General features: G+C 31.7%; 1 protein-coding gene across 3 annotated transcripts in view; it reads left to right on the top strand.

The window, feature by feature from the left end:
* The window catches only part of LOC122041112 (SPX and EXS domain-containing protein 1-like), a 45,270-nt gene that overhangs the window by 27,022 nt on the left and 5,965 nt on the right, over positions 1 to 12,283 (top strand). For all 3 annotated transcript variants that reach the window (XR_006128833.1, XM_042600699.1, XM_042600698.1), the window contains exon 7: positions 4,970 to 5,065. Coding sequence is in view for 2 of the 3 variants with exons in the window: in XM_042600699.1 (XP_042456633.1) it covers positions 4,970 to 5,065 (96 nt within the window). In the remaining variant the exon portion in view is untranslated. The remainder of the gene's footprint in view (positions 1 to 4,969; positions 5,066 to 12,283) is intronic.

The following is a 12,283-nucleotide window of genomic DNA, read 5'->3' as shown; positions in this document are numbered from 1 at the left end:
TAATGTAACCCTATCTTTATTAGAAATGTTTCAGTTACTCCACTTGAAATCTTTATCCTAGTCGTTATATTCTCGTACATACCCTTAATTAATTCAATATATGTTACGTTAATACATTTCTTTTATAGAATTCTTCATATAATTTTTCTTAGGACTATCATAAACTTTTTCAAAGTCAATGAATACTAAGTGTAGATCTTATTTTTTCTCTCGATATTTTTCAATTAGTTGTCTAAAATCTATAGCTTCTATTGTCGACCTTCCAAACATAAACCCAAATTGATTTTCAGTCACCATGGTCTCCTTCCTTAATCTTCTTTCTATTATTTTTTCTCAAAGTTTCATGGTATGACTCATTAGTTTAATACCCTATAGTTTGTACAATTTTGTACATTTCTTTTATTCTTATATAAGGGAACTAGAGTACTTATCCTCCATTGATTAAATATATTTTTTTGTTTTCAATATTATGTTAATTAATTTTGTAAGCCATTTAATATCTTATTTTCCTAGGTACTTCCATATCTCTACCGGAATATCAGTTCAACGACTTTTCCATTGTGCATCCCATTTAAAGTTTATTCTACTTCTGAAGTTTGAATTCTACGATAAAGATTTAAATTTCTATACTCATTTGACTTACTTAAATTACCTAAGTTAAGTTGGTCATCTAAACTTTTATTAAAAGTTATTGAAAATATCTCTTCTTTCTCCATCATTTACTAGTACCCTACTACATTCATCTTTAATACATTTTATTTGAATAAGATCTCTTGTCTTTTTTTCTCTTACTTTAGTTGTTTTATAAATGTCTCTTTCCCATTCTTTTGTATCCAATTTTTGATATAATCATTCAAAGGTTTTATTTTTTATTTCATTCACTATTTTTTTAGTTTCTTTCTTTGTTATTGTATATTTTTTTAAGTTTTTCTCGTTCGTACAAATATATAATTCCTTATAAGCTATTCATTTTTCATGTGACCAAAAGGTCACGGGTTCGAATTCTGGAAACAACCTCTTGCAAAAAACAGAGTAAGGCTACGTACAATGGATCCTACCTTGAGACCTCGCATGGCGGGAGCTTCGTGCACCGGGCTGTCCTTTTTATAAGTTATTCATTTTTCATTCACTTTCTCTTGTACTTTCTCATTCCACCACCAAGATTCCTTGCTTAGTGGTGTATGCCCCTTTGACTCACCGAGTACACTCTTAGCTATTCTTTTCAACTTTGATACTATCTTATCCCATGTCATATTTGAGTAACCGTATATTTCACCTAATGCTTGTACTCCTACCTTCTTCTTAAATATATTTTGCTTCCCATCCTTTAACTTCCACCACTTCATGCTAGGAGTTGTATATATTTTCTTTCTATTGATATTATATTGGAGGTGTATATCCACCACTACTAACCTATGTTGAGTAGTTAAGCTTTCTCCAAGAATGATCTTGCAATCTTTACAAATTTTTCTATCATTCTTTCTAACCATAAGAAAGTTAATCTACGATTTATTATTCCCACTTTTGAATGTGACTAAGTGTTTTTCTCTTTTCTTAAAAAACATATTAGCTAATATAAGGTCATATGATATCGCAAAATCTAATATAGTTTTCCTATTCACATTTCTTGTTTTACACCCATAACCTCATGTACCCTCTCATATTCCTCATTTTTTACTTCAACATGTCCATTTAGATCGTCTTCTATTAAAATCATTTCATTTGACAGAATGCTTTGTAATATTTTATCTAAGTCGTCCCAAAACCTTGATTTGGTTGCTTCATCTAATCCTACTTGTGGTGCATATATGCTAATTATATTCATAGTTTCTTTTGTCACTATTATCTTAAGGGCTATAATTCTATCCCTTTTTCTAACTACTCGAACAATGTCATCCTTTAATGACTTATTTACAATAATACCCACTCCATTTCTTACTTAAATCTTTCCTGTGTACCATAACTTAAAACTTGAGTTTTCTATTAGTTTTACCTTCTCGCTTACTTATTTTGTCTCTTGTAGATACAAAATACTAATTCTTCTCCTAATTATCGTATCTATTAGTTCCATTGATTTACTAGTGAGGGTTTCTATGTTCCATGTTCCAAATCTTAGACTATTAGTTTTCCTATCATATTTGTTCTTATCCAACCTATGATATGAGAATTTTTGCCTATTTAACACTACACCAAAGTTCTCATGAAGATGTAGCGGTTCTTGCCTATACGTTACAGTCGGACTAGCACTACAGTTGAGTTCTGGAGATGTAGCGATCTTTGCCGAGATATTATAATTAGACCCTGCAATGCGTTCCTTTCAGGGAATAACCTAGCATTAGCACAATAATTTAATGGATCAATTTATTGAACATTTGTCATAGTTTTAACACTGGCTGACAACTTAACGCAACCCTCCTCTTCTATTTGGGTTGATCGGGCATGATTGCTTCGTCATACGCAGAGTTGGAGAATTAATAGCAATTGATGATGCAAAAACTAGATCATTGTTTTTCATAATGAATTAAACAAAATATTATAACAATGGAGAAAAAATCTGCAGCAGCAAAATAAACAAATAGAAGAAAAGGAATTTAGCTAACCAAAAGGTCAAACAGTCAACATCATTAGTACTCATGCTCCTCCTAGTAGAACTAGAAAATAGAAATTTGTGAAATACATTATAACAAGGTAAATGTTGAATATTTATCAAAATCCTGCAATTGCTATATAGTCAAAACATTTGATTAATTGCAGATTATATTGCAACCTTAATCATCTATTCCCACCTCATAATTTTAACATATATGCCGTAACCTGTAATGCAGTGATTGAACTGATTTCTGTCGAGTGAAATCATGCAAATAAGCTGTTCTTAAAATAATCATCTTCATGAGATAAGCATAGCATGTGCAAATATTCAAGACTCAGGTTGCTCAAGAAAAGGAAAATAGGTTCATACAGCATATTGTCTACAATGAATTACAATGGCTAGTAGTAGTCGTTGATAACTTTGAATTGTACGAAGGACATAAAACAACTCTGATGAATGCCAACTAGGAAAGTTGAAAAGTTTCACCCAGATACAACTTGAAGTGAAAAAAATTAATCATCAACAACTAGAGTGATGATATGATTTACCCCTTCCCTGGCAAGTAGGTCTAGAGATGGTGGATCAATGCCCTTCTGATTAATCACAAGAAAGTTTTTGCCATTGTCTGAGCAAGCCTTGTTCTTCAATTCAATGATCTTCTTAACCCGGAACATAAGAAAGTAATAATTATAAATTGGGAATATATAATATATGACAATATCTATTATTCAAATGTGCAGAGCATATTATGTAAGTGATATGCATATAATTGAATACTTCAAGACACCATATAAAAGACAGTTTATTAAGTGTTCCAAACATGAGAACTAATCCTCTGGTGAGGGAAAAAATATGATAAAATCATTATTCAAAAAGTGACTAGTGCAAGGAATAATTAGGATTTCTATTTGATTTGGCTTTTCCTAAACAGATTTAAGCTCACCATAGTTTCGTTTTGGGTGTTTGTATCTGTGGGCTGCTGATGAGGCATATGTAGCTGTATAATTTACCAGGTCCTGCATGTTGAAGCCACTCACATATGATATGCGTCACATGCTCCCCTTGACACATGTCTCATAAGCTGCATATATTTGATGTGCACAAACAAATATTATTCTTTATGAGCAATTGTAGCCAATAAAATGAGAAAAAGATAGTTCCGGTGGTAATGATCAAAGATGCCTTATATGTTTAAGTAATATAACTCAAAACTTATGGGTAAAAGGGGCAAAAGGAGACTTATTGATGTTTGTATGGCGCAGAAGAAACAGTTGGTCTTCTCCTGTAGCTTGGTGGTACTGATGTTTTAAAGAGGCAGAAAAGATGAAGATGACACTAAAAGCTTTGTTGATGATTTCCCAATGGTATCAGTGTTTTGAATTCATCTTGGTGCCAGTCTCTTTTGGGACTATTTGTATTGCTTGTTTGAGCAGTACGGAAAAACATGTAAAACCATGTCCTTGATATTACTCAGATTAGCATTATGAGAATTGGACATGAGTGTGGACCCAATGTTTGACACAATTATTTCTTTAAGTTCTACACATGGCTAATAGATTATTGGGGTCATGCAGAGAGCGTCAGTGTGAGTGCTGTTATCCAACATGGCTAAAAAGTGGGTAGAGATGGAAAAACTAATAATGATCCGTCATTACAAGAAACCTTTTCCAATTCAAATATCCTTGATATCATACGCTACAACCTACCCAAACGACAGGAGTTCTAGTAGTTCACCGTTGTACTGAATTAGAGTGTCAAAACCTGTTGATATTTGTTTGTCCTACTCACTCTAACTTCCATACATAAGCTACACTAGAGGTTCCAATTTCTATGCTAACTTCTTTCTCAACCTGTCTGTATTTATTCTTTTGTAATTAGGCAGCGAAGTTCCAAAAGTTGGGACATACACAGGTTATGATGAAGATGATATTAAGCAGTGAAATCATGGCATGCCAACCTAGCAATTGAAATGATTACTTATATATGATATTCACACTTAAGCTTCACTAGTGGTCGCAATTTCTATGCCAACATCTTTCTTGACCTGTCTGTATTTGTTCTTTTTGTTATTAGGCAGTGAAATCCCAAAAGTTGGGACAAACACAGGTTATGATCAAGATGATGTTATTAAACACTGAAGTCATGAACACCCCAACATATCAGTTTAAATGATTACTTCTATATGCTATTCGTACAATTTTTTTTTAGTTATGAGAGCATTTCTGTAAAGTATGTAATTGTTTCAGGGTTAGTTTTGTTTACAAACTTTTAAATCTATTACATTGTTATATAATATTGAAATAATGCATTCTTGATCAATGGATGATTTAAACATACTAAAACTGTAAACCTTTTGTGCTAATTGATTTCTTATTGCAGTGTGCAACCTGGATGACCATTATTGTTCCTACAAGTATGTCAGCTTATCTTTATCTGTACTCACATGGGGAAGTATCGTTGGCTGCATCACAACCAGTATTTTACCTGTCACTCTCTTCTATTGAATTTTCACTTCTTTTTGTTTGTACTTTTTTTTCGTTTATATGTTGATTGTTTCGTTGGTGTACTAAATACATACTACTCGAAGTGGATGGATACAGTTGCTGCTTAGAAAACTATTACTTTTTTGGTTTTTAAATTTATTGTTTCTTTGGTGTACTAAATACATACTACTCAATGTGGATGAATACACTTGTTGCTTAGAAAACCACTATGTAAATGGTATTAGCTACCAACTTGATCGGTATGCCATGGCTCTTGTAATAAAACAAGATTGGTCGTGCTTGTTAAGAATCTATCATACAAGATGGATTCTAAGCTTGTATTGTTTTGAAGCCAAATGGATTTAGAATAAAGTTAATTACTATGCATATCCTATATTCTTTTAGGGTTGTAGAAATTTTATCCTGTCTTTTCATTAACAAAATTTCTATGATTTTATCAACCCTATTAAAAATTCTCCATCTAACTTCTTTGACATGGCCTCCCAACTAATATGAATATAGGCCGACGCACATGCCATGCTGGCATAGTTTATACCAAATAAAGATAATAAAAATTAATATTCTCAAAAAAAAAGAAAAAACAACCCAATGAACTAATACTACTTCATACATGGGATGCCATATGGTACACTTTGGCAAAGGTTGATTGCAAGGCTTAGGTGGAGACAGGTAGGATATGAATGTTAAAAAGATAGAGTTGATTTGTTGTAAAGGACTTATCCCTTTAAGTATAGGATATTGTTTTGATTATCTCTTTAATTTTAAGCATCTCTTTTAAAGTTGTTTCTTTTCAATTCAACTGTTAAGTGAGTCTTGAAGAAGTTTGACGGTAATTCATGCCGCATCATCTGTGACACAAACTAAACATGGATGTAGTTTTAAAGTTTCCTTGGCCGAGTTGTCGGTTTTCCTGAGATTGTTCATCTGGTCACCAGCAGTCTTACATTTACGATGACCAACTTTAGGCATATTGAGGCTGAGTTTTATTGGTGCATGTTTGCGCGTATACAGCTTTTAAAAAGCATCCATGTGAAATGCAATCAGGTGACTACATGATTTGTTGGTATATTTACATTCATTTCTAAGAGTTATTAACATCAATTATACCTATAAGATATGCTATTTAATAATTGCATAACATTTAATTGATATAAACAATCCATACGAAGTAGTTTTTATTTATATTCTACACATGCAACATAATTATTAATGAAAAACAAACAAGATACAGATTTTTTATATGAATTGATTAAACAGTAGTGATTATGCTTAAACATGTAATGCTTATACAAGAATATGCGAAATTGATAGTTCTTTTTTTGAAGCAAAAAAGGTTGGACTTTTGAAAATCACATTTAATCTCATAACTTGAAACAATTTATTATTAAGTAGTTTCTTTCATAAGGTGAGAAAGCTCCAAATATTATCATATAAACAATAGTATTATGATCATAGTTGTCAAAATTTATATCAGTATTGGAATGAGATAGTTAAAGAATCTAAGTATTGGTTGCATCGGATCTACATGACGAAGGAAATTGAAATCAGAGGTAAAAAATAAAAACTCTAATATTTAATATATTTTTTTCAATTAGAATAAATATTCAAAATTTTTAAGAATACTTATTTTATCATTACATATTCACTTATTAATAATGTAGTACACAAATAGTGTCCTACTTATCAATAAAAATTAATAAATAATAAAAATATTATCAATATTAGAATTATATTTTTATTATTAATAGCTAAATACCACTAGATTCTTAATTTAATTTGTAATTAAAATGTTTCTATTTATTGTGGAATGTCATAGGTTTAATTGGGTTCTTAATTACCTTCGAATTGATTTTTAGTTGAAAAAGGGTAATTGAGTTTTTTATTTTCTCTTTGGACCCATAGGAATCTTGCCTGATCAGTAGTAAGTCAGAGAAAATTAAGTGAGATGTTGATTTTACTAAGTGATTCTTGATCTCAAAGTGAATCTCTAAGAGAGCAATAGAGACTTTGTCTTCTTCCTATGTTTGTTATCTAAGAAACATACTGTGATTAAAGGGAAGGCTACATCAATCAATTTTATCAAAATTCAACCTAGTTTGACTAAATTATAACTCAAGTTAATCCATTTTCACTCAAAATCTTGACTTGTGGCAATGTTTCTATATTTGACTGAAATGATATTGTTTCCGTATCTTACCGATGCTTCGATGTATGGTGTTGGTGGTGAATTGGAGGCAGAAGGAAAAATGAGATGTATAAGAAAAAGAAGAAAAATCAGCGTACTTAAGTTCAGACTTTATATTCCATTTGAAATTGTAAGTTTTAACATTATCTCGTAAGGGCACAAGCTAAAAGAAATTACGATATTATCTCAATTCATCCAAACATGTTTATTATAGAATATCAAGAGGTGTCGAGTGTTGACACGACACAATACTCATTGACATGATTGATACAATGACGCATAAGACATGATTGATACTCCAATCTACATTATGTTAGTATATACATAGTGTTTCTGTTATTTTAAATTTATAGAGTTTCCAAACATTTTGTGTGTGTATGGTCTTAATTTAATTTATGTTCTTAAAAAGTGAACTTGGTTAAATATACTCTATAGAGACTTCAACATGCTATTTTGTATATAACTCCCATATACAAAATGATATAAATATATATAGAACCTGTTTATTTGCACTTACATAATCTTGAACCAAGTTATTTGATAACAAATGCAAAGTTTATTGCCTCCTCCCATGTGCTTCCCTAGTTAATTTTATCAATACTACATCATGTAATGATAATTGAAATTCAATATTACAATATATAAAAACTACATGTCTTGTTGACGTAGCTCGGAATTATTCATTTTACATCTAAAAGAATCAAATAATCGTTTCACAAAATTATTGTTTTCGAAAGGTGTGGATTTACTCGTAATTCTTTTTTTCTAAAATTTAAACTAAAATATTGTGTAACATTCAATATTACAATTTAATATTACAATATATAAAAACTACATGCCTTGTTGACGTAGCTCGGAATTATTCATTTTACATCTAAAAGAATCAAATAATCGTTTCACAAAATTATTGTTTTCGAAAGGTGTGGATTTACTCATAATTCTTTTTTTCTAAAATTTAAACTAAAATATTGTGTAACATTCAATATTACAATTCAATATTACAATATATAAAAACTACATGCCTTGTTGACGTAGCTCGGAATTATTCATTTTACATCTAAAAGAATCAAATAATCGTTTCACAAAATTATTGTTTTCGAAAGGTGTGGATTTACTCATAATTCTTTTTTTCTAAAATTTAAACTAAAATATTGTGTAACATTCAATTTGTCTTCTTCTAGCTTTATAGATATGCTAATTATATCAATAAATTAACAAGCTACAATAACAACAACAACAACAACAACAACAACCAAGCCTTTTCCCACTAGGTGGGGTCGGCTGTATGAATCCTTTTACGCCATTGAGCCCTATCTCCTATTATATTATCATCTATATTTAAATAAATTTTATCTTATTTTATTGTTGCTAACCAAGTCTTTTTTGGTCGTCCTCTTCCTCGTTTGATATGCATGTTTATCATGGTTTCACATCGCCTAACTGGAGCATTTATTGGTCGTCTAAGTACATGTCCGTACCATCTTAAACGTGTCTCTCGGAGTTTGTCCTCAATAGATGCAACTCCGACTTTCTCTCTAATGCTCTCATTCCTTATTTTGTCCATCTTCGTATGTCCACACATCTACCTTAACATTCTCATCTCTGCAACTCTCATCTTATGCTCATGTGCTCGAGTCATAGCCCAACATTCAGCTCCATATAACATAGCAGGTCTAACTGCGATTTTATAGAACTTACCTTTAAGTTTAAGAGGTACTTTACAGTCACATAAAACACCCGACGCTCCCCTCCATTTCACCCATCCTGCTTGTATTCTATGTAAGACATCTCTCTCAATCCCTCCATCATTTTGTAAAAATGATCCTAAATATTTAAATCTCTCGATTCCGGGCAACTCATCCTCTCTTATCTTAACAATTGTTTCATTACTTCTAATATTGCTAAATTTAAATTCCATATATTCTGTCTTTAATCTACTAAGCTTAAAACCTTTCCCTTCTAGTGTTTACCTCCAAGATTCAAGCTTAGCATTTACTCCTTCACGTGTCTCATCTACCAAAATAATATCATCTGAAGAAAAAAATCTCAAAAGATAAATGAAAAATATAAGTTTGAGGATTTATGAAAGGAAAATTAAGTCTTGAGATCAAGGCTTGGAAAATTAGAGAGAATCCTTAGAAACATAACAAATTAGAAAATTAGTTCAAGATATATTAACCTAACACCTCTCTTTTCTAAAATTCTCCATATAAGTTCTCTTGGACTCTATCATAAGCTTTTTCTAAGTCAATGAATACCATGTGTAGATCTTGTTTTTGCTCCCAATATTTTTCAATTAATTGTCTAAGGAGATGTATAGCTTTTATTGTCGACCTTCCAGGCATGAACCCAAATTGATTTTCTGTCACTGTGGTCTCCTTCCTTAATATTTTTTCTATTACTTTTTCCAAAAGTTTCATAGTATGACTCATTAGTTTAATACCCCTATAGTTTACACAATTTTGTATGTCTCCCTTGTTCTTATATAAGGGAACTAGAGTATTTATCCTCCATTGATCAGACATTCTTTTCGTTTTCAATATCATGTTAAATAATTTTGTAAGCCATTCAATACCTTGTTTCCCTAAGCACTTCCATACCTCTATCGGAATATCATCTGGTCCAACGGCTTTTCCATTGTGCATCTCATTTAAAGTTTGTTTTACTTCTGAAGTTCAATTTACGATAAAAATTAAAATTTCTTTGCTCATTTGACCTAATTAAATTACCTAAGTTAAGTTGGTCACCTAAACCTTCATTAAAAAGTTGATGAAAATACCTCTTCCATCGCTCTTTTATTTCTCCATCATTTACTAATACCCTATTACATTCATCTTTAATACATTTTATTTGGCTAAGATCTCTTGTTTTCCTTTCTCTCACTTTAGCTATTCTATAAATGCCTCTTTCCCCTTCTTTTGTATCCAATTTTTGATATAAGCGTTCAAAAGTTTCATTTTTTGCTTCACTCACTACTTTCTTAGCTTCTTTCTTGGCTATTGTATATGTTTTTAAGTTTTCCTCGTTCTTACAAATATATAATTCCTTATAAGCTATTCGTTTTTCCTTCACTTTCTCTTGTACTTTTTCATTCCACCACCAAGATTCTTTACTTAGTGGTGCATGTCCCTTTGACTCACCGAGTACACTCTTAGCTACTATTTTCAACTTTGATACCATCTTATCCCATGTTGTATTAGAGTGATCGTATATTTCACCTAATGCTTGTACTTCTACCTTCTCCTTAAATATATTTTGTTTCCCATCCTTTAACTTCCACCACTTAATTCTAGGAATTGTATATATTTTCTTTCTATTGATACTATGTTTGAGGCGTATATCTAATACTACTACCCTATGTTGGGTAGTTAAGCTTTCTCCAGGGATGACTTTGCAATCTTTACAAATCTTTCTATCCTTCTTTCTAACCATAAGAAAGTCAATTTGCGATTTATTATTCCCACTTTTGAATGTGACTAAGTGTTCTTCTCTTTTCTTAAAAAACGTATTAGCTAATATGAGGTCATATGCTATCGCAAAATCTAATATAGTTTTCCCTTCCTCATTCCTCGTTCCTCGTTCCAAACCCATAACTTCCATGTACTCTCTCATATTCCTCATTTTTCACTCCGACATGCCCATTTAGATCACCTCCTATTAAAATCATTTCATTTGGTGGAATATTTTGTAATATTTCATCTAAGTCCTTCCAAAACCTTAATTTGGTAGCTTCATCTAATCCTACTTGTGGTGCATATACGCTAATTATGTTCATAGTTTCTTTCGCCACTATTATCTTAAGGGCTATAATTCTATCCCCTTTTCTAACTACTCCTACAACTTCATCCTTTAACAAATTATCTACAATGATACCCACTCCATTTCTTGCTTTACTCTTTCCAGTGTACCATAACTTAAAACCCGAGTTCTCTACCATCTTTACCTTCTCACCTATTCATTTTGTCTCTTGTACACACAAAATACTAATTTTTCTCCTAATCATCATATCTACTACTTCCATTGATTTACCAGTGAGAGTTCCTATATTCCATGTTTCAAATTTTAGATTATTAGTTTTCCTATCATATTTGTTCTTATCTAACCTATGGTGTGAGAACTTTTGCCTATTTAACACTACATCCAAGTTCTCATGGAGATGTAGCGGTCCTTGCTAAGACATTACAGTCGGACCCTGTAACGCGAACTCTTGCATATTTATCACTACACCTGAGTTCTGGAGATGTAGCGGTCCTTGCCGAGACGTTACAGTCGAACCCTGCAACACGTTCCTTCTGGGGAACAACCTAGCATTAGCACAATAGTTTAATGGATTCATTCATTGAATATTTGCCATAGTTTGACGCTGGCTAGCAACCTAACGCAACCCTCCTCCTTTATCCGGGCTTGGGACCGGCCATGACTGGTCATCATGGACGGAGTTATTTATTAAAAATTATTTTTTTATAAAAGCATAGTCGAATCAAGCATTTACCTTTCTTTCATCTTCTGAAGGATTGGTTCTTTTTTCTCTTCCGATTGACAAAGTGAGTATATAAACTTCTTAGGAGGTGTCCTCTTGTCTAATGTGTTCTTGTATTTGAATGTATTAGTGAGACAAGTACTTGGATTCTGTTTATAATACACCAGTATTTTATCCTAGTGATTCACTTTGTCCTAAGTAACTTAGTAACCCACTCTGCCGCTTTTGCATATCTTTGCTGATCATGAGAGCTATTGTCTTCTTTGATACTTTATTAAAGGTGCCCACCTCTTAATTTAGGGCTTTGTTTATTTAATAGACATGTCAATTTTCTTTTCATGACAAATTATCCCCCATTTTGCTTAAATACCTACAAAAGAAAAGCTAGTGTTTAACAAATATAAAAGTAACAAAATAAAAAAAATTCTATTAAATGAAATTTGCAATACTGATAAGCTTGCCAATGTTTATGTTGACTACAAATAATGGACATTGAATCATTATTTGGGTTGCAGCAAAGATAT

This window comes from Zingiber officinale, chromosome 2A, assembly GCF_018446385.1.
Source record: "Zingiber officinale cultivar Zhangliang chromosome 2A, Zo_v1.1, whole genome shotgun sequence".
In the NCBI taxonomy this organism is placed as follows: Eukaryota; Viridiplantae; Streptophyta; class Magnoliopsida; order Zingiberales; family Zingiberaceae; genus Zingiber; species Zingiber officinale.
The sequence above is the reverse complement of the archived record's forward strand: the minus strand, read 5'-3'. Positions and strand labels throughout refer to the sequence as shown.